Here is a 24,130-nt window from a genome sequence, read left to right as displayed (position 1 = left end):
ACATCTGCATTGCATTACATTGCAAATGTGCCGGGAAATAATTGAAAGTGCACTTGAAAGTATTGCAAAGTATACTTTGAGGTACGTTAGGAAGTATACTTCATGAACTAAAAGTGCACTACACAGGTTACTTAAGAGTATTCCAAGGTATATATATATATATATATGGGGAGTCAGGTGGCTGAGCGGTTAGAGAATCGGGCTAGTAATCAGAAGGTCGCCGGTTCGATTCCCGGCTGTGCTTAATGACGTTGTGTCCTTGGGCAAGGCACTTCACCCTACTTGCCTTGGGGGAATGTCCCTGTACTTACTGTAAGTCACTCTGGATAAGAGCGTCTGCTAAATGTAAATGTATACTTTGAAGTACTTTAGGAAGTATACTTCATGAACTGAAAGTGCACTACACAGGCTACTTTACAGTATTCAAAAGTAAACTTCAAATACACTATAAGTTTACTTTAAAGTATACTAAATTACCTACAAAGTGGGCCAATTCAGTTTACTTAGTACAAAAATAGTATATAAAATATAGCTGCAAGCAGCGATGCGGGTTCCTCCGCAAAATGGCAAAATATTATAAACATGTACACTGTAGAAGATCGAGACTTGGACAACAAGAGAGCAAAACTACTTCATGTTTGGCCAACAATAATAGGCTGAACGGGGATTTGAACTCATGAGCATAAGGTTACTAGTCAGTCTTTCTAGCCTCTCTGCTACACACCAACTGCTGAGATTTTATGATTAGTAAGGGCTGATTATTAACTTTTTATAGGATACTGAAACTCTTCTTGAGTTGATCTCCTTCCAGACTCTTAGTCAATGCACAACAAACAATAGTCATGTGGGCAACTGGGCTAGGGCAGCGCTCATATTCAGCTCCTTGCGAGAATAGCCTGTGACAGTACAGCAGCCGACTCTCTGGTCCCATTAAACTACACAACATGCACAATCAGGGTGACCAACAAGATTATATTAACTAACAAACAATAACATTACAAACATCTAACTGAACGAACACAACAACTGAAATCCCTTGCACGGCTGTTGTAACCAACTATTTTCCACAAGTCTTTGCGTTTTTTGATATGCCGCACTGCATGCTGGGTACCCAAGGGTGCTGACGCTGATTATCTAGCTGTGCTCCGACTGCGTGATATGAGTATTAGTTTTTGGTCAGCTTTGGGACAAAGGTTAAGAAACGGTTGACATTTCAAGGTGAAATTGCGCATGGTATTTCAGAATGATGTCTGCCTGTTTAACTAAACAAGTAATCAAAATTATGACAGGCCAATAGACTGTGCCTGGATATGAACCTGTGACCTTGCACTTTGTAGGACACCGTTTCAACCCATTGAGCTACCCTCAAGGCTGAGTATACGTGGTCAGTTACTGTACAAAAAAAGGAAGCCGTTTCTCCTGAAGCACGGATTGTTCGATTTGGCCAAAGTTTAAACAGCTGTAATTCAATGATCTTTTGACATATCAAGGTGAAATTGCGCATGGTACTTCAGAACGATGTCATCCTGTTTAACTAAACAGATATTTAAATTTAAGACAGGATCAAACACTGTGGCTGGATTCAAACCTACGACCTTATACTTTGCAGGTCACCGTCCCAGCCCATTGAGCTATTCTCAGTGTTAAATATTGTCATGTTCAGTTACTGTATGAAAAAGTAAGCTATTTCTCCTGTGGTAAGCGTTGTTAGATTCAGCCAAGGTTGAAACAGCTCTAATTCAATCATATTTTGACATGTCAAGGTGAAACTTTGCATGGTACTTCAGAGGCATGTCACCTTAAAGCTTATTTGCCATTTTGCGGAGGAACCCGCATCGCTGCTTGCAGCTATATTTATTTTTCTTCTCCTTGCGCCCCAATATCTCAAAAAGTCCCTTGTCATAAATTTTCTAATTTGGCACATTGATACTACATCCAAGTGGGTACCCCCACATGGGGCCACATCAGACCATAGGGGGCGCCACAGGCCACGCCCAAAAGTCCGATTTTCAAAGTGATGGCATTTCCACCCCATTGCTCCAATTCTTCTGAAACTTGGTGTGCATGCCTCATTTTTCATGAGGGACAAAAAAGCCTCAAGGACCCATAAGGTCCGCCATGATGGATTTTCCTGTACTGTGAAAATTTGGGAAAACCTTCAAAATTCCTCTTCTCTTGAACCAAAGGTGAAATTGACTTGAAATTTGGTACAGATATGTATCATTGACGTATTTAAAAACGTTACTTAAGGCAATTGAATCAAGTACAAAATGGCTGAAATGGGTGTATTTATGTAAATGTACACATTGCCTCAATATGTTTGTGTCACTAAATCAAATGTATTTTTGAAGGATGGTTCAAACTTAATAGGCTTTAAGGTGAGATGCCCCTGAAGTACCATGCAAAGTTTCACTTTGATATGTCGAAATATGACTGAATTACAGATGTTTGAACTTCGACCAAATCTGACAATGCTCGCCATTGGAGAAACAGCTTTTTTAATTATCCAGTTTTGTGTAATCCATGTCTGGGAATGGCTCAATTGGCTGGTAAGCAAATGGTTGTAGGTTCAAAACCAGTCAGAAGCATAGTTTTTAATTTTTTATTCTGGCAAAACGGTTTCTAGTCTTCCGATCAATCCTCCGGTTGTAAAAACATAGCAATGCGTGTTTATTTGAGCCCATCACAACACTCTGATCATCTGTTTAGCGAGACTGTGTAAACCACTGCAAAACAAGCCAGGTTCACCACAGTAGCTAGCTACTTGTAGTCTACGCATGGTAGAGATAACTAATGGTTTTCTCTAATGAAGTCAATTGATTGTTCAGGTGGATCCCTTGCCTGTTGCACAAATTCATTTCAGTAACCTAAGCCAGGACACATTCCCACTGATGCTAGGCATGATTTAAAATTCCCTTCCATGACAAGTTATGGCACTCCAAACAACCTGTTAAAAAAACGATGAGAAAGTTATTCTTTACAGCAGCAACCCAGTCATCCCGTTTTTATAGGAAATGTACAAGCAGTTTCAACTTAGGCTGAATCTAACAACACTTACCACAGGAGAAACAGCTTACTTTTTTATACAGTAACTGAACATGACAATATTCAACACTGAGAATAGGGCTGGGATGGTGACCTGTAAAGTATAAGGTTGTAGGTTGGAATCCAGCCATAGTCTTTTGGCCTGTCATAATTTTGATTATCTGTTTAGTTCAACAGGATGACATCATTCTGAAATACGATGCACAATTTCATGCAATTTCACCTTGAAATGTCAACCGTTTCTTAACCTTTGTCCAAAAGCTGACCAAAGCTAATACTCTGCCCTTTCTATTCTTACAATCTCAACAGTTGGTGTGTAGCAGAGAGGATAGAGAGACTGACTTGTAACCTTATGCTCATGAGTTCAAATCCCCATTCAGCCCGGTTGTTGGCCAAACATGAAGTAGTTTTGCTCCCTTGTTGTCCAACTCTCGATCTTCTGCAGTGTACATGTTTATAATATTTTGCCATTTTGCGGAGGAACCCGCATCGCTGCTTGCAGCTATATTTATTATTAGCTTTGGTCAGCTTTGGGACAAAGGTTAAGAAACGGTTGACATTTCAAGGCGAAATTGCATGAAATTGTGCATGGTATTTCAGAATGATGTCATCCTGTTTAGCTAAACAGATAATCAAAATTATGACAGGCCAAAAGATAATGGCTGGATTCCAACCTACTACCTTATACTTTACAGGTCACCATCCCAGCCCATTGAGCTATTCTCAGTGTTGAATATTGTCATGTTCAGTTACTGTATAAAAAGGTAAGCTGTTTCTCCTGTGGTAAGCGTCGTTAGATTCAGCCAACGTTGAAACTGCTCTAATTCAATCATATGTTGATATACCAAGGTGAAATTGTTTATGGTACTTCAGAGTTATGTCATCTTGAACCCTATTAGGTTTGAAAAACCATCATTCAAAATGACATTTGATTTAGTGACACAAACATATTGAGGCAATGTGGACATTTACATAAGTACACCCCTTTCAGCCATTTTGTATTTGATTCAACTGTCTTAAGTAACGTTTTTAGATACATCCATGATACATATCTGTTCAAAATTTCAAGTCAATTGGAGCTTTGGTTCAAGAGAAGAGGAATTTTGAAGATTTTCCCAAATTATCACTGTACAGGAAAATCCATCATGGCGGACCTTATGGGTCCTTGAGGCTTTTTTGTTCCCCATGGGAAATGAGGCATGTACACCAAGTTTCAGAAGAATTGGAGCAGTGGGGTGGAAATGCCATCACTTTGAAAATCGGACTTTTGGGCGTGGCCTGTGGCGCCCCCTATGATCCGATGTGGTCCATATTTGGTGTGGGGGTACCCACTTGGATGTAGTATCAATGTGCCAAATTAGAAAATTTATGACAAGGGACTTTTTGAGATATTGGGGCGCAAGGAGAAAAATAATAATAAGAATAAGAATACCAACAATAACAATAGGTTCCCTCCTACCGGAGGAACCTAATAATAAGAAGAATACCAACAATAACACTAGGTTCCCTCCTACCGGAGGAACCTAATAAGTACACTGCTAGTATACTTTAAGTACCATGATAATAGTATACTTTTTTATACTAAATATACTTACAAAATAAACTTGAAGTATACTTCTTTTTTGTAAAGGTGGAAATCATGATCCTGGCTTACTTCAGTCATAAGATGACCGAGGTGAAGTTAGTTTCATATTCGATATTTGACATTCGTCTCACAATCGGAAGACTCTACTTTGCAGCGTCGCGTTAGGGACCGGGTAAAAACTACCCATACAATTTTGAAAAATTATGACTTATAATATTTTAATGAATATAAAACCTCAAACGGACACCAGAGTATTCTAACAATGTCTGGTGTACTTCCTCAGCCTTTAATTTTTCAATTAAGTTTCAAACAAAATTATAGAAAATCACTAATCTCTGAAAATAGCTTAACAAAATTGTGTCAACAAATCTCAAATATACACCAGATTATTCTAATAATGTAGGGCCTACTTCCACATATAATACAAAAGAAAAAATCATTGGAATTCTACATACATCTGACGTGAGGTGAACATAATATTATTGAACAATGTGAATTTTCTGAAGAACAAAGAAATGACTCTGACACAGGCAATGCGCCCCCAACAGTGCCTGATGCAGTTTCTGCTCTTCAAGGTATGTCCTCTGAACATCAGTAAGATTTAAGTACTAGTGCTGTCAGTTAAACGCGTTATTAACGGCGTTAACGCAAACCCATTTTAATGGCGTTTTTTTGAGTGATAAATAAATAATTACACCCCTAGGCTGCAGAGTGAGACGATAGAGGATCCCTCTGGATCGAAGAGAGCTTGATCGACTGGTTGAGCCTGCCTGGTGTGTAATACTGTTCATTCACCAATCAGAGGCTTTAACCCGCCCCCTGACTTTTGAGTTACAAGTTACACCGTGGATAAATGTAAGTATAAATAAATAAATGTGAACACATGAAAACGTAAATCTCTATATATATACACACAAATACATGTAACATTTATTTATTTAGTGTCTCATTTAATTTGTAATTTATATATTTTGTATGTCAATTAGGCATTCAGTTATATAATTAGTTATTTATTTAAGCTTTGTGTTATATAATTATTTATTTATCCAAGTATTTAACCATTCAATTATTTATTTATTTAGTTTTGGCCCCTATAATCCTCCATATCTAACCCCTCTTTCAACCCAATGATGCAAATATTGCATCGTCGGTTTCTGTCCTCCATATCTGCTAGCTTCACCTCCAGCTCTTGAAAAGCGCGGCCATGGCTATCAAGGATACTTGAGTTGCTTTCCACGGTAGTTTTTAGATTGTCAACATCAGATCTGATAGAGCCAAGGCTTGCAGTTAGAGATGCTAGTTGTGCATGGATAGCAGTTAGCTTCTCGTCGTTGTCGATCCCCACCTGTTGAATCTGAGAAAGACGCGGTTCGAAGTAGCCTTTCTGTTTCTCCAGTAATGCCTCTGCAAGGGCATCAGTATCGTAGCGTTGGGTTCTGTTTTTGTTTGCCATTTTGCTTTAATTGACTTTATTGAGTACAAAGTCGTAGAAAATCGAAGTTGGAACCATATAAAACAACTATTTGGCAAGGTTGGGCCAGGAGCTAAACTTTAAACCGCCATCTCTGTCCAGCCGATCACGTGACTCCACGGGTTATTTATTTGAATGAAACAGTCAGGAACATGAAATAACGTTAGCCCTATTGCCAATAAACTAAATCATCACACGTTCTGCCTATGCTAGATTCAGGCAGGATACGTTAGCATTGCTAATAACTGTTAGCGACAACATCATACTACAGCTTGCGGTTGTGATGTTCAACCGCAAGCTGTAGTATGATGTTGTCGGATAGTAGTCTGGATAAGAGCGTCTGCTAAATGACTAAAACATAAGGTCGGAACAGCACCTCTTTTCAGCAACAGCTTCATAGCAAATCCTGCTTTACATTGTCCCAGGTTTTCAAAACTGTCCTCGGTGAAATGGTTCGATCAAATGTGTAACTGAACAGGGATCTTCTAATAGACAAACGTCACAGCCCGTCGAGTGTTTGGTTCCTTAGGAAGACTTTGAAAAGTGTCAGCATTCCCTGTACTGCATGGAACCCTGCATTTATCACCGTAGTCCATTTTCAATATGCTAGAAAAACTTTCTTCTTTGTAATTCTGTGGAAGGACACAGTGCAGCACGCAGCAAATTTTGGGTGTGAAAAACGTACAGACCAGAGCCCAAAAAGTGTAATTATGGTCACATCTTGTGCCTGGGGCAGTGATATCAATAAGTCATGTAGCTTACGCTTTTACAGCGTCTGCTATTTTCTGCCAGCTTGGCAGCAGCGACTTTGTTGATTTTTGCCTGTATTATATGTCTGTATTCCTGATATGTTTGTATTACAATATTTCACGCAGGACGAGTAGACAACGTTTGTAAGATTATTGTCTGCTCCTCCTGCGTGAAATATGCGGCTATTGCTTTGTCCATGTTTGCGATTGGACATACGGTGCAAACACCGCCCCTTTATGTGAACGTGCACGTCTTTAGATTGGAAAGATCTGGGTTGAGTTAGAGAGTTGATAACCGCCGTTGTGATACCGCTTATCGTGATTGCGATTGTTAGGCTTTGTGTAGCCGGGTAACTGAATGTAATCCAGAGCATGTTGATCTTGATTTGTAGTACAGGCCCCAGGCCCCTGGCCCCAAACAGAAAAAACAGGATAAATGAGGGTAGGAAGAGAGATGGGTGTCTCCCATCTCCCATCAGGGGGAGACAAACATGAGATAGGTTTAACAGATCAGGCTGGGACAGGAATCTATTTACGACATACTACGTTATTATAGTATTATGGTAGAATGGCTTGGGCAGTATGTTTTGTATCTGTCCCTGTAGTCAACACCGCTATGCCTGCATCTAGGGTTGTGAATCAGAAATAGCCATAAAAGTGTGCTGCCTTGTATACTGACAGACCTGCTATTGGATGCAGTATGTATATTGTATATTGTACTACAATGTAACTGTCCAAGCTCTTCTCCTGTGTGGCCCCCCAATGGTGGAATCATCTCCCCATCTCCATCAGAGATACTGACTGTCTCTCCACCTTCAAGAATAGGCTAAGGATACACTTGTTCCAGTAGTACAACGGTACTTAGGAAAGATTTGTTAGATAAGATGTTAGTTTATTTGCTCCAGGAACACAATGACACGTATTGAGGGACTTGTTGCACTTGTTGGTTAGTTGTAACTGATTTAACTACTTGTACTCGCTGTGAATTATTTTATTGTTGCTTGCTTTCCTCCAGGTACACTCTAGCACTTTCGAGGATCACATTGTTTAATTATAATTTGTTTAACTACATGCTCTTCTGGTTCTACCCACTGCCACTTATTTTCTTTTCACAATGTATGCTTCATGTTTTGGCTACCCGCAATGTTTTGGGGCTATCTCGTTGTTCATGATCATTGACTTATGCACTTTTTTGTAAAGCTCTTTCTTGTAAGTTGCTTTGGATAAAAGCGTCTGCCAAATGAATAAATGTAAATGTAACTGGATGTACAATTTTTGACATGCTATATAAGATTCTGTTTGGGATAGAGGGAAGTCAACCAACCAGGACAGACAGTCATCTGACTAATCAAACCGTCTTCGTGTTTAAGAGGAAAATAATCAGACTGATATTCTGTAATAATTTAATAATGATAACCTTATACAGGCTGTCAGGCTGTCACGTCACAAAGGAAGGCTGTGCTTCTCTGAGCTCAGCTCTGAAGTCAACCTCCTTCCTGAGACAACTGGAGCTAAAGATCTACCAAACTGGAGGCACTGAGGTCATTCAGTCACATTTGCATGTTTGATTTAGATAATGTGGTTGCTTATTGGTTACATTGAAACTGCATGTCAGGAATGAGATACAACCATGAGGATTTTATAGAAATATTGTTCCTTTGACAATTGAAAATATGTTTTTCAATTACTTAATATCAATAATTATATTTATTAAGTTGTTTTTCTTTTTATGATTAACATGAATATAACAATGGATAACTAATTGCTACTATCACTGTAATATACTATGCTGCAATTTACACTGAAACAAATGCACTTTTAAATGAACATAAATACATTTTTGACTAATTGCTATGCTCAAATAATTTCATAGTTATAGAATCCTCTTGCATGGGCCAACTGGTAAGGCTTGTGTAGCTCTGCTGTAATCCAGTGATGTAGACCAAGACAAGTTTTGAGTGCTACTGTAATGTCTCAAAAGGTAAAGGTTACAGTACTACCGTCCTATAGTACGTTAGACAAAGGATGCCCTTACAGTGCGTCTAAATATAACACTTGGTTGCATTTCACATGGTTCAAAACTGGACCTCCATACATTGGACCTACCTTGGTCCCTCGTTTTCTTAATTCCTGTTCTCCTGTTGTCTCCTTTCAGATAATCATATTTCTGGGTAGTATATTATTTCTGGGTAGTAGTCGAAAACGAAGAGGAATCGGAAAAGGTTTTGGATGTGTCAGTCCTCTAATAGTTAACTACAAAATCAGGGTTTCTAATTGCTAATGATCATCACCTGTATGACTTGAACTGCTGCCAGAATAAAGTGTTGGTGAGTCACAGTACCAATCAGCGTGGTGAATTTTGTGTGATGCAGTGTTGGTATTTTTGACTAGAGCTCTATCTCTTACAAGCAACTTGCTCTGTCTCTAATTTGATACGATGCATGCATTTGAATATCTGTAAGTAACTTTAAAACTACCTTTATTCTTTCTACAAAGAATATATCTTACATATTTTGTACTTTCTTAGCACAACATGGCTTGTGATGCTAGCTGTTGCAGTTTCTGGTCAGAAAGAGACAGGTTTAAGTCAAACTTCACAAACAAGTAAGGGTCTATTTTAAGGTCTATTTTAAGAAGCTGCACACTTATCACATACACCATGGTGGCTATATCTGTATCTAACCCAACAATCTTCAGACAGTGGTTTGCGGTCCAACTGTCTTGGGAATGTCATGCGGCTGAGTTTGGATAAGTCTCTGGCTGTTGCGAATCTTCTTGAAGTTGATGCTATCAGTAAGTATCTTGCGTTTTATAGTGTGGTTCTGTTTTGAGAGCTTCACCCCTGTATGCTATTCTTTCAGATGGCACTGATGTCATACCGCTTACACCCAGACTGGCTGCACAGTGTGGATACAGCATGGAGTCTGACCCATGGGGAAACATTAAAATCTATTCCTCCTTGTTTGGCTGTTATGCTGGAAGCAAGGTCATTTTAAATCTTCCCTCTAGCCATTTTGCTTTGACTAAATGAGTTTAAAGCTGATCCAGACTTGGGTTTTATAGGAGGCTGGTACATTCATCCTTGGACTGAATCTCAGAATGTCAGGAGATCTTAAGTTGGATGAGGCTACTTATGTTGTGACAAAAACATGCAACTATCGTTCATTGGCCACACGGCACATTCTCTGTGAAAGGAACTATATAGAGGTGGGTCATATCAAGGTTTCAAATCTAATTAGGCTACTTAAAACATCTCCATCAATGGATAAGTGTTACCATTTTCAGTCTCCAGTGTATGTCCCTGTCTTTCAGGTGTCAACCCAGTTGTTCAAGCCTCAGATTGCAAAGAACATACCGAGTCATGATGATGACTTCCCAGATGATGCTGGGCAGGATTCATTCAAATATTATGTACATTATTATTATTATTATTATTATTATTTATTTTTTACACTTATGTGCAGTTAACATTTCTCCCCATACCGCAGGCCAGTGCCTCACCAAATGACATCTGGAAGTTGATGTTCTTTACTCCTGAACCAAAAGTCATGCTGCTCAATGAGGCTAAGGCGGCTGGCTATGGTGTCAAGTCTACAGAGCATCGCTTGGTGCTGCGAAGTCCCTTCAACTCAGCAGAGACTTACATAGAGAATGTTAGTAACTGTCCACAGCAATTGGTTCCTGCAATTGTTATCCATCTAAATATTTATTCCATTAGGTGGCTGGGATTCCCATGGAAGTGTTTAGTGTTAGCACTTACTATGTACCCAGTCATGGCTTGAATATTGTGGAATCTGATGCTGCCTGTCCTACTGGTTAGTGTTCTTCTTAATATACATGTTAAGTACAAAATTCACCTTTTTGTCAATACTGACAGTTTGAGTCTTTCACAGGTGGCTTGATTTTCACTGACAAGACTATCATTTGGCATGTACCCCGCCGCATCACACCTGTAATCAAGGGTGCCATTAAGATATTAAAGATGTACATGGGCATTGATGGACAGAGACTGGACAAATACCAGATGTCTGCCAGAAAATACACCTTGTCATCCACAGAATTTCACATCGTCATTGAGCTCCCAATAGGAACACCTGATGGGTACTACAAGGTTGGTCAGTGTACTCTTTTAATTCAGCCTATTGCAAGGTTTTGCTTGTCATTCACTCATTCGCTTTCACTGCACTGCAGAGTCTTGCCCCAGATGATCAGTATCACATCACCTTTACCATTGAGCCCATGTTGGAACTGGTGTGGCGTGAAGAGAGTACTCAAACTGACACAAAATATAAGGTCCTCTTTCCTATTACAACTCCCCCGATGTCCTGGCGTACTCGGTTCACAGGCAGTGAGTCTGGATAATTGATATCTTAAATTTAGGCTTTCTGTTTATGACGTCAACATGTACATTTGAAATCCTTTTTGATACATTTCAGATGCAGTTCCTGAGGAGAGGTTATTTGAAATCCTGTTGGGTACTTTTCTCCCTGATGTGGAGCTGATCAACATCACCTTCAACACTGGGGTCTTTTCTGTGGCAGAGTGCAACTCGAAAGGGTTCGATGTTAAAGAGCACAGATTTCCGAATGGCTCAAAGTCTTTCTACCTGAAAGTGCCCTTCTTTGAGGATGCAGTCCTTGTGCATGTATGGCCAAGTCATTTGAAGTTGATCTAAAGGGTGGTCTTGTTTGCTCTTCTGAGTGGTCTCTTCCCAATATATGCAGAATCCTGAACCTTTGTTTACAACCTACATCCTGCCTATGACCTTTGGACTGCTCATCCTGCCTGAAGAAACTCCATTCTCCCATGTAGCCAAGGCAGAGGTCTCTTTGCAGGATGTTGGTGAGAAATTCACCAACATCCTTCAGCTTTTATTTATGTTGACAAGGCCAATGTGCTTACTGCATTCATGGTTTTGTTGACTTGTCTCCTTCAGTTCCCCCTGCGATTACTGGTACATGTGACCCGGGGTACTTCTATGTCACTGTTGGGTATGGAAGCCAAGGCCACATCTTTAGAACCATGATTGGCGAGAGGGAGCTCACCAGTAAGCTGGGTGAGACGTATGGGCTAATAAGCAACAGCACTCACTTCAGTTTTGTGGTGCCGTACCATAGTGCCGACTCCATATTTGAGGTACAGTGAACTTTCTGCCTTGATATTAACGCATAATTCCTGCTAGATATTGCTATTACAACACCATCTTGCTTTTACAGATGGTTATGTCTACTTCAGTCAGAGCCAGAATTGATTTGGAGCTGGTGGCCTCCAATAACTTGAAGCTTAATGACTTCTCGTTGTCCTGCAGCTTTCCCTTGACCACAACTGGTATGTTCCAAGTTCATCAAAAACCCTTCAATGATGGATAGTTATTAACTCTTTGTTCTTTTGTAGAGTGTTACTCTAATGGCACAATGACTGCCTTGGCTATGAAGGTGGAGTCCGTTCCCAATATGATCCTCAGTCATCTGACCCTGAGAGATGATTCCTGTACACCGAACTATAGCAACAACCACTTTGCTTACTTTTCCTTCTGTGTGAACAGTTGCGGAACCACAAGAATGGTAAAATGGCTAAGGGGTTATTTATAATGGACTTGTTGACTGCTGGGAATAACTCCTTTATTTTCAGATGCTTGGCAACATGATGGTGTATGAGAACGACATTTCCTTGGATCTCAAGAAATACACCAGCAAGTATCCTGATGTGGCATATTACAAGTAAGGATGCCTCATACTGATTTTGTTTTGGGTGGGTGAGTATCCTATGTTGCAGAAGTCACTGCTGTAAAACGTTCTAGGCAAACAGTTTCCTGCTACTATCTGGTCAATGTCACCGAGACCATGGCGTTCCGTACCCGGCCAAGGGTAAAGGATCCATCAGCTGACATTGGAGTGGGATATTTGATTGTCCAAATGAGATTGGCTCAGGGTAATGGAACATAAGGGTTTCCTTAAGGGTTGCCTTCTGTAGACCCCTGTCTGATTACTTGTCTACTTTTCAGATGAGTCATATAAGCTATTTTATCAAGTGGAGGACTACCCAGTGGCTAAGTATTTGAGACAGCCCCTGTACTTTGAGGTTGCATTAATGCAATTCATGGACCTAAAAATGGAGCTTGTCTTGGAGAACTGCTGGGCAACCCAACACGAAGACAGGAGCTCTCTGCCTAGATGGAACCTCATTGTTGACAGGCAATTCCTAAATTTAAAATTCAGAATTGAGTCCTAATCGTATCTTGGGATTCCTAGTGACTGTCTTTTCCTTTCAGCTGTGTGAACCTTGATGACCCCTACTCGACAGTTTTCCATCCTGTGGAGTCTGACCCAAGGGTTAACATCCCTGCTCATGTGAAGCGCTTTTCTGTCAACATGTTCACCTTCGTTACAGATGAGGTGGTTCTGAAAGAAAACGTAAGAGACCTTATTTGAGGCCTTACTTGCAACTAGATGTTTTGGTAATTTTGTTTTATCCCTGTAGATTTTTGTACATTGCAATGCTGTTCTTTGCGACTCCAACAATCCATATTACGGAGTATGTAATGGCCAGTGCGTGAACCCCACAAAGACTGGTGCCAAAACATCCCGGACAGCTGATGTTAAAGCTGATGTTAAAGGTGATGTGAAGTGGATGGAGGGAAAGGGATGGATGACTGAGAACCACTGAAACATTAACCCCATGTTTCTTGTTCCAGGGTCCAGAAATATTGACTACCAGGTGCAAGGTGAACAACTTTCATCAGGACCTATTCTACTCTTTGAACCTGAATAATAAAATTAAGTTTAATTTTTTTAATTTTTGGCACAAGTATTTTCTGACTTTACATTTCACTTCTGGACAGATGTACTGTGTAATGGCTATGGAAGACTTGGGCTGCATCCCAAAACCCATACTAACTATGTTCCTGTTCAGTAGTATGTGAGTTAGAATGCTGTTCTGACCACAACCCATTGTACAGCCAAGGGGCATCAAACATGGCCAAGCCAGGGGCACAACCCTGTCTTTAGTGCAAGACAATTATGAATAGTATCTACTGAATGCACTGCGGCCAGTTGTTCAAAAGTTTAATCTGGATTAGAATGATCTTGATTTTAAAATCCCAAATTTTGCTATCCAGGATCAGGTAATCATTTGACATTTGTACTGGTTTTTCAAATTAACATTGGATTGGATCACCCTGATCCAGATAAGAATTAAGATTACCCAACTTGGATTCCCAGTGTTGTAAATTGGACTAGAAAAATGTAGGCCAATGTAGTAGGCTAGCCAAGTGAAGAACAGGTTCAATAGCCAGCATGGGGGTCACGAGTGTTTTGATTTGAAGACACAGAAAACATCAAAATAAAACTGATAAAATTAGATTCTGTCAGAAGGCAGGCTGGAAGAATTCACAACACGGGAAAAGGGTTCACTTTGTTTATTAGATGAGCTTGGATCATGTGACCTTCCACTGCAGTGGTCAGCATGAGTAAGGAGCAGGGTTCACAACTGTCCTTATATACAATGAACAGACAAGTTCAAAGAGAATGCACAGTTGTTTCCTTGCATGGTCAACACATGGATAGAGTAAAACGGGTGATGACAACTCATGTAAGCCCTGTTTATACAATTTCCTCCGTATTGTCTCCCAAGAGTCAGGACATAGTGCGTTCTATATGGGTACTGTAAGGGGCCTCGCTATATGACCTCTTCACCTCACCAAGAGACTGCATATCAGTCCTCCCTTTTATATTTTTGTAAATTGAATTATTCAATTTGCAACATGTGAACTCTACAAATGTCTGATAAGCATGCACCTTGTACAATATTTATTTTGAATCAACCTGGATTCCCATCATAATTATCAATGGTGCTTGAGTTATCAGTCACATGTAACTTATACACGCTAGATAAGATAACAGCCAGTGGCGCCTTAATGCACGGGCTTACCTGGGCTTAAGCCCGGGGCCTCGACCAATCAGGGGCCTCTTAATAATAATACAAAATAATAATGATAATAAACGTCCGTATTCGCGGTGTCATTACTCTGCTCTACAGTGGCATCTGGTGGTGTATGTGGAGGGAGGGGAGGCCCCCCCTCCCCCTTATCTAAACAAAATGTAACAAAAACTAGAGAGGGTACAATTTGTAGGGTGTGCTTGCTTGCGTCGGTTGCAGATGGGTCCATTTAATATGAAACAAGCTGAACCCCCTTTGAGACAAGCTATTCTAACAACGTTGTCATCGGCAGTATTTTTCAGATGGAATCGCGATTCAAACAGTCCTGTACCATCTGCTAACTGAAAATATGCCCTCAAACGCGACTTTTTGGTCTCAGTCTAGAGCCCTGCGTGGAGAAGTTGAATTGTGCTACGAGCAAGCTAGCCTAGCTGCTGTTGCTAGCCAAACTTCACTTAGCTAGGGGATTGTTTGAATGCGCCAGAAATTAAAAACGTTTCTTTTGACATAAAGTTTAGGCTGTGGCATTGAATACAGCGACGCACAACACAAGCTTGAGTTTAAATACATAATTTATTGTGACATTACTTACTGTACATGCAAGTCTTGAATTGCTTAAATGTATAATGCTGCTAGTACACCACGACACGATACGATACTTGCTGTGCAACAGCAATGCACGTTGTATCCATGCGTCGTTGCTAACGTGTGCTGACGTTGTGACGTAGGCTAGCACTGAGTTCCCTTTGTTGACACAAGGCACTTTTTGCCACAAAAACTGAATTTCAGCCTAAACCGTGCAACGGAATGTAAATAACAATACAAGCAACTCGTGCGCCTCAAAAAATGAAGAAAAAAGTCCATAGCCCAGGGGCCTCAAGTGCTATTAAGACGCCCCTGATAACAGCGTCTTCTAAATGACTAAATGACGCATCTCACTCCACACTTGACAAAGAATGAGTAAAAGATCATGTGACTAATTTACTCTACACTTCACAATCAGACAATCACTCGGTCAAAACCTTTTTTACGATAAGGATAAAATCCCAAGTGTTATCATTTGCGTAACAATACTAAACTAGAGAGGGTACAATTTCTGGGGAAATTGTAGGGTGTGCTTGCTTGCGTCGGTTGCACAGGGGTCCGTTTTTGAATGACATTTTTACAACTGATTTCTGTATATTTTATATGAAAATGCATACTTATTATTTATAAAGATTAAATAGATTTAAAAGCATTTTTTTTTTTGCTGCTCATTTACAACTGAAAATACGAGTGAAGTGTAGAATGAAATAGATGTCTTCTCATTTCCCCTGCAAGAGGCAGCCTCATCGTTGAATCAAAACGAATAAATTTCGTCAGACCGGTGTAAAAATTGACCTAATCTCTATGACTTAAACGTCATTTTAAGTTTTTCCCTTCTCGTGATATTTTCAGGCATGTAGCCTACTCATTGCATTCATTCATTAATAAAGAACCCCCTTTTAAGATTATTCTACGTTACCCGGCAGTAGAAGATGGAATCGCGATTCAAACAGTACCATCTGCTAACTGAAAATATGCCCCCCAAAACGTAAATAAGCTTGACATTTATTTAGTGGAAAATCGCTCATTCATAAAAAGCTTGCGGGTAGCGATCATTGTCAGTAACAACGCAAAATGCGATATAGCCCTGTGTGGAGAAGCTGCCCCGGTAAATTGTACTACTACGGTACACTACTGCTGTGTTCGTCTTGGTAGCGATTGCGTTGGTTGAATTGGATTTAACGTTCCGTTGTACGGTTTAAGCTGAAATAAATTATTTTCATGAACAGATTGACAACGTTTAGGCTGTGGCAATGAAGTTCAGGTTAGTAGTTAGATAGACTTTTGATTTAAGTAAGGGGAGTGCCGAACATGTTCTGTCGCCGTTTGACTTCCTACAGTTGTGTAAGCTAGATGTTTTTGTAGTGTGTCTCACGTAAGCTACAGCGTTGCAGTGAGCTACACTGGTTTGAAACCACAGGTAATGTTTTTTTCACCAACAAATCGTTTACTAATGTCAGAATAAACCCTACAACGAAAATGTATATGTGAGGAATGTTTATTTTAACGATTGAAAACAGATAACGCTACATCATAGACCACTGTAGTATGTGTTGCCCGGGCAACACAGGCTAATGTCATGATGCTAATACTTCAGTGAAATAGTAGACTACTGTTTCCGAAAGTAGATGTACTTCCTTAATAATATCAGCTTATATTGTACATTACACATCACAATTGTGTGTCATATCACAAAGTAAAATTAGTAAATAGTTATCACCTGGCCTCTTTGCTTGTGGCGTTTCTGCAGCTGCCTTGCAGTAAAGCTATAGTTAGCCTAGCTATCTCCCAGAAGTTAACGAGCTGCTAAACTAATATTCTGCTAGAGGTAGTCACGCGAGTTTTCGTGACGTTAGTGACGTAAGTAGCGTCATTGACTGTGGTTAGCAAGTTAGCCACCGTTAGCTTCACTTTTCGACACAAAAACGTAATTTCTACTTAAACCGTGCAACGGAACGTAAATCGCAATACAAGCAACTCAATCGCTACCAAGACGAAACTTTTGACACCTACGTTGTCTATGTAGGCCAAATATTGAATGAGTTTTAGGGGGGCAAAAATAAATCAAAATAATAATAATAATAACTAGAAACGGCTGTTCCTGCGAAACAGCAGTGAGAATGCTGAAAACCTGAATGGGGATAGCTGACCATGCTAAAAAAGCTGAAAATAGTGAAAATTTAGTAGAAAGTTACAAGCTGAAGCTTCAAAGCAACCGAAAGGTATTTTTGAAAGGGGCTGGAGCAGCATTCCAACAATGATTTGAAAGGATTTACCATTACTTTTAAAGGGAGAATAATTTGCACAAAAACCTTTATATTTTAAAAAGTATAAAAGTGAGAAATGAGAAAATACCCGCAAGCTGAAATGAATTTCAAAAATGTGTGAGTGACACAAAAGAGGCAGTGTGGAAGCTGAACTGCATCATCTGCATCATCTTAACAAAGCTAAGAGCTAAAATAGCCTACAATGCGGGAGAAGCTGAACGCTGAACTGTTAAACAGAAGAAGTAGGCTAGCTAGTCGGAACAAGAATATTATCGTTTTAACAGCTGAAATTATAGTTGGGATAGTAATAGCAGTAGCAGATGTAGCCTACCATTGAGTGCGTTTACTCGGCTTTCTTAGTAGGATTCAATGTGTTGATGGAATGAAACATACAGCAGTAGAGCCGATACAGGAAGACACGGCGACACTTTGTTGCAGAAGGATGATGGTGCAAGTTTTGTCCGTGGAGCATACAACGATTAATAAAAAAGAATCATGTAGACGCGTTTATTGAGTAATCGCATAACTAATTACACATGTAAACGGAGTAATCGTATTATTGGCATAAACCGACAATTGCTAGTAATCGTGTTTCTCATGGTCAAGTAAACGTACCAATCACCTGTGTGAGAGACTGAGTGGTGCGTGTCTGTCGTTACGGTGATGGTGCAGCTATGATTGCTAACGCGCTGAGGGCAGAGAATAAGAGAAATGTAGCTAGAATCCACACCTCAAACAAGATAACCTAGACGCAAAACTGTACGTCCAATCCAAAATATAAGGATATTTTCCGAGACCCAAGACTCTGCCGAAACCAGAGATGTCCTTTATATGTCTGTGCGGTCAGAAATACGACTCTATCGGCAGTTTCAAAATCTTGTTCCTTCTTGCTTTCTCTGACTGATTTTACTCACCTCTCCATTGAAGTTAGTGAGAGAATTTGAAAGGCTGCTCTCGCTTCAAGGCTCATAGCTGAAAATCTGTAAATGTGAGCTCTTTAGTAGTTACATTGGCTGAAAGAGGACAATTTTTCCTACATTTTAAGGTATAACTTGTTTCTGTAAGTTAAACTATATGAACGTTAGAGGAATTTGTTTGACAAATTAGTTGAATATCAGAAAAAGAGCAGCAAGCTCTGCTGGCTGCTCATTCATAAAAATCAAGAAGGAGCAAACATTTTAATGTATTTCAAACTGTCATAATTCAAAATTGGCTGAACATTTGAAAAAGCTGAATCATTTGGGAATAGCTGAATGTCTTGTGAACATTTTAAAGGTTGAATGGTGTCTCTAGCTGAAAGTAAGCTGAAGTAGTTACGTTTGAAAGAGGAGGAAGCTTTTTAATGATTTGAAAGGATTTACCATTACTTTTAATGGGAGAATAATTTGCACAAAAACCTTAATGTCTTAAAAAGTATAAAAGTGAGAAATACCAAAAGTCATAGCCATCATCTCCTGAAGGAGCTGAACGTTTTGATACAAAAGTTGTAGGAATCGGTTAAAGTATGCAGAACGAGTTAAAGGCCAAAAAACGGCGGAAGAACTGAGAAGTTGAAAAGCAATAGTGAGAATGCTTAACAGCATTCTCACAACTAGAGAGGGTACAATTTCTGGGGAAATTGTAGGGTGTGCTTGCTTGCGTCGGTTGCACAGGGGTCCGTTTTTGAATGACATTTTTACAACTGATATATCTGTATATTTTATATTAAAATGCATACTTATTATTTATAAACATTACATAGATTTAAAAGCATTTTTTTTGTGCTGCTCATTTACAACTGAAAATACGAGTGAAGTGTAGAATTAAATATGATGTCTTCTCATTTCCCCTGCAAGAGGTAGCCTCATAGCTGAATCAAAACTAATAAATTTGGCAGACCGGTGTAAAAATGGACCTAATCTCTATGACTTAAATGTCCTTTTAAGTTTTCCCTTCTCGTGATATTTTCAGGCATTTAGCCTACTCATATTGCATTCATTCATTAATAAAGAACCCCCTTTGAAGATTATTCTACGACGTTACCGGCAGTAGAAGATGGAATCGCGATTCAAACAGTACCATCTGCTAATTGAAAATATGCCCCCAAAAACGTAAATAAGCTTGACATTTATTTAGTGGAAAATCGCTCATTCATAAAAAGCTCACTGGTTGCGATCATTGTCAGTAACAACGCAAAATGCGATATAGCCCTGTGTGGAGAAGCTGCCCCGGTAAATTCTACTACTACAGTACAGTACTAGACTACTGCTGTGTTTGTCTTGGTAGCGATTGTGTTGGTTGAATTGGATTTAACGTTCCGTTGTACGGTTTAGGCTGAAATTAATTATTTTCATGAACAGATTGACAAAGTTTAGGCTGTGGCAATGAAGTTCAGGTTAGTAGTTAGACTTTTGATTTAAGTAAGGGGAGTGCCGAACATGTTGTGTAGATGTTTTTGTAGTGTCTCGCGTAGGCTACAGCGTTGCAGTGAGCTACACTGGTTTGAAACCACAGGTAATGATAATTTCACCCACAAATCGTTTACTTGTAATGTAATGTCATAATAAATCCTACAACGAAAATGTATTTGTGAGGAATGTTTATTTTAAAGATTGAAAACAGATGCATCATAGACCACTGTAGTATGTGTTGCCCAGGCAACAGAGGCTAATGTCATGATGCTAATGCTTCAGTGAAATAGTAGACTACCGTTTCCAAAAGTAGATGTGGGCCCCTTCCTTAATAATATCAGCTAATATTGTACATTACATTTCATAATTGTGTTTCACATCACAAAGTAAAATGAGTAAATAGTTATCACCCTGGCCTCTTTGCTTGTGGCGTTCCTGCAGCTGCCTTGCAGTAAAGCTATAGTTAGCCTAGCTATCCCCCAAGTTAACAGATGTGAAACGAATGTTCTGCTACAGGTAGTCACGTGTGTTTTCGTGACGTTAGTGACGTTAGTGACGTTAGTGACGTAGTGACGTTAGTAACGTCAGTGACTGTGGCTAGCAAATTAGCCACCGTTAGCTTCACTTTTCACCACAAAAACGCAATTTCTACTTAAACCATGCAACGGAACGTAAATAAAAATACAAGCAACGCAATCGCTACCAAGACGAACCTTTTGACACCGCCGTTGTGTATGTAGTCCAAATATTGACTGATCCTTAGGGGGGCGAAAATAAACAATAATAAATAAATAAATAAATAAATATATATGTGAGAGAACAAAGGTTGTGCTCTCGCCGAAGGCTTGAGCACACCCAATAATATATATGTGAGAGAACAAAGGTTGTGCTCTCGCCGAAGGCTTGAGCACACCCAATAATAATAATAATACTAACAATAACAATAGGTGGCTCGCAGCTTCGCTGCTTGGCCCCTAATAATAATACTAACAATAACAATAGGTGCCTCGCAGCTTCGCTGCTTGGCCCCTAAAAAGGTAGAAACCCTTATGGTGGCTTCGCCGCTTCGCGGCTTGGCCACCAATAATTATAAGAAAAGGTAGAAACCCTTATGGTGGCTTCGCCGCTTCGCGGCTTGGCCACCAATAATTGCAATCTTTACCAGAAAGCCACAAAAGTCAATACATACTTGGACATTGGCTTCAGCTTGCAGAACAAACATTTTGAATAATTGCAATCTTTACCAGAAAGCCACAAATTCAATAACCTTAAGACAACGCATTCTACAGAATGGATTAATGAACCAAACTCTTGGGTTAGGGTTAGAACTTTGTTATGGGCGGGGGATGGGGGGTTCGGACAGACCTGGACCCACTGCAAAACATTTTTTATAGGAAACACTGCATAAGTACACATATAAACATAACTATTGCTATAGCCATCCTTTTCTAAACCAAACACTGCAATATAAAGGAAAACCCAGGCCCATTCCAACCTACTGAGTTTACAGGCTTACGATAAACAGCCTGCTGTAAAAGCATTTAGGACACACAATATGCTATAACTTATAACAGTGATATATTCTCGGGCTAAACATATGTTTATACATCTTCACCCCAACTGATGTTCTGGGCGTTGATGGTTGTTTGTTGTGTGGTCAAGGCCAGAGGTAACATCTGACGCACTCTCCCTAGTAGGCTACATATCTGTTGGCTGCTCAAATACCATACCATTAGTACTATAGAATCGAATACATTTTGTAAGTTAAATTTTTTGTACAATGACAATAAAGATATCCTATTCTACTAATGGTATGGTACTATAAGGCATGAAGAAAACCATAAAATACATAAAAACATGTCTTCACTGTGGGAATCTGAAGCCAAGAGAAAGAGAGAGTTGAGTATTGGGGGGTCAGGTGGCTGAGCGGTTAGGGAAGCGGGGGAATGTCCCTGTACTTTCTGTAAGTCACTCTGGATAAGAGTGTCTGCTAAATGTAAATGTATTGCACTACTCAAGTCATTCTTTGATGAAGAAAAGAAAATCTGATGAGACCTGTTGCTAAAGACTAAAAAAAAACAATGTGCCAAGATTTTTGAACAATGTATCTATATATATCTATCTGGTGAAGGGCTGTAGCATGGGCCAACATAATTATGACCATGATTCGTCATTAGGCTCCTTAACATCACTGCAAAAGAGCTGCAGTTCCTGTGCAGACAGGAGAACCTAGCAGAACAACCATCTCTCCAACTCTCCATCGTAGCCAAAGCCCACCTGAGAGGTCACGACAGCTAGCCAGACTCTTTAGATCAGAGAGGTATATTAGCATCGCATCGTTTGAGTATCGTAAAAGTCGAGACTTCAGGACCCCAGGTTCTGGACTGGATGGAGTGCTACAGAGATGGCGTTCTGCTAGGTTCTCCTGTCTGCACAGGAACACTGAAGCTATGTAGGAGTGTCTCTTTTTAGTACAGGTTTACTGTGCAACACTAGTTCACTCCATACATATATATATATACACACATGGAATAGTAAAATTCTAATTGTCTAGAGCTGTACTGCAATTACAACTCTAAAACACTGTACTGGTTGTAACAAAACCAGGATGCAAACCACTCAGTCCTGGAATGTAGAGTCTACAATGTACCATGTTCTCTACTCATACTGGAACAGAAGGGAAAGAAGGGGTGGGGGGGAGAACGATAAGGTCTCTTCACTGGCATAGCTTTGTTTTCCAGCTATGAGCCTTTCTTGACAGTTCACCCGCATCCAGCTCCATGATGATCTTTTGAAATGTCTTTAACGTGTAGCGGAGCTTTGTAGGGTACTGCATGTTCAAGGTAGCCTGACGTTGTCATACTCATAATTATAGTCAGAATATGAGTCTGATACCGCTCTGTTGGGCTGTGAGTATGTGGCGTGTTTCAACCGAACTCTGATTTATTTATTTTTTTCGCTCAATTGGATAGACCTACAACCAATCAGAGCAACGTAGTATGTTGTTTGTTGAAAACAAATTCAACCCAAGCACTCTTTGGTGACGTAGTTGATTACGTTTCTGTTGATCATCTGTCCATCATCGTATAAAACCCGCCCTGACAATTTGATTGGTCCGAACAGCTCTTGTTTGGACATTTGGTTTTTCCCCAACCGAGCGACCCCAGACCCAACTTCCTGACCACATTTTTTTGTGGGCGGGGCTAAGTTCGGCTGGCACCCAGGCTATGTTCAAGGCATAAAAGAGCCCAAACAACATTGCAGAAGCAAGTGCTACACTCTCAAGATCTTGAAGCACCATCACACCCTCGAGGACTATCCTGACGTCAGAGGGTTCACTGCTGGCAGTGTCTTTCACGACATAGATCCCCACTGTCGTTCTCTCTATGGCACTGAGGAAATCGTCTCAGCCATTTCCTGGTGAAAAGAACATACAATGCAATTCTTTAATGATAGGTTCAGCATTTTGTAACTTGGCTTGTAAACAATCCAACAGGGTGATAATTTCTATCTTTAGCAAGGATAAACTTGATCTTATCTGAAAATAGACAAAAAACGTAAATAAATCCACTGTTTATGATCTCCTACCCAGGCAAAACCGCTGCAGGTCAGAAGGTATGTTTTCTCTCCTGTGTGTGTGTTTGAATGTCGGTCTGTATGTGTGTGAACACATACAGACCGAAAACTACAAAACTACCAGACAGATATGTATGAAACTTGGTGAAGGGCTGTACCATGGGCTAACATAATTATGACCATGATTCTTCATTAGGCTCCTTAACATCACTGCAAAAGAGCTGCAGTTCCTGTGCAGACAGGAGAACCTAGCAGAACAACGATCTCTCCAGCTCTCCATCGTAGCCAAAGCCCACCTGAGAGGTCATGACAGCTAGCCAGACTCGTTCAGATCAGAGAGGTATATTAACATCGCATCGTTTGAGTATCGTAACAGTCGAGACTTCAGGACCCCGGGTTCTGGACTGGATGGAGTGCTACAGAGATGGCGTTCTGCTAGGTTCTCCTGTCTGCACAGGAACTGCAGCTCTTTTGCAGTGATTGTCTCCTATGTATGCATAGCATGAAGCTATGCAAGTGTCTCT

The 24,130-nt window shown here is 40.1% G+C and overlaps 1 protein-coding gene across 1 annotated transcript; it reads left to right on the top strand.

The window, feature by feature from the left end:
- Positions 1 to 9,192: 9,192 nt before the first annotated feature.
- Positions 9,193 to 13,516, top strand: LOC134009123 (uncharacterized). Its single transcript, XM_062448846.1, has 20 exons — positions 9,193 to 9,307; positions 9,378 to 9,454; positions 9,548 to 9,643; positions 9,712 to 9,836; positions 9,914 to 10,057; positions 10,163 to 10,261; positions 10,339 to 10,503; positions 10,569 to 10,665; positions 10,744 to 10,961; positions 11,042 to 11,198; positions 11,287 to 11,495; positions 11,575 to 11,692; positions 11,787 to 11,986; positions 12,067 to 12,178; positions 12,245 to 12,414; positions 12,482 to 12,570; positions 12,651 to 12,781; positions 12,855 to 13,044; positions 13,122 to 13,263; positions 13,331 to 13,516. Exons 1-20 carry the CDS (start codon positions 9,288 to 9,290, stop codon positions 13,514 to 13,516), a joined length of 2,745 nt encoding a protein of 914 aa, XP_062304830.1. The 5' UTR covers positions 9,193 to 9,287.
- Positions 13,517 to 24,130: the final 10,614 nt, after the last annotated feature.

This window comes from Osmerus eperlanus, chromosome 22 (assembly GCF_963692335.1).
Source record: "Osmerus eperlanus chromosome 22, fOsmEpe2.1, whole genome shotgun sequence".
Taxonomy (NCBI): domain Eukaryota; kingdom Metazoa; phylum Chordata; class Actinopteri; order Osmeriformes; family Osmeridae; genus Osmerus; species Osmerus eperlanus.
Note: the sequence above shows the minus strand (reverse complement) of the source record. Positions and strands in the feature narration are given on the sequence as shown.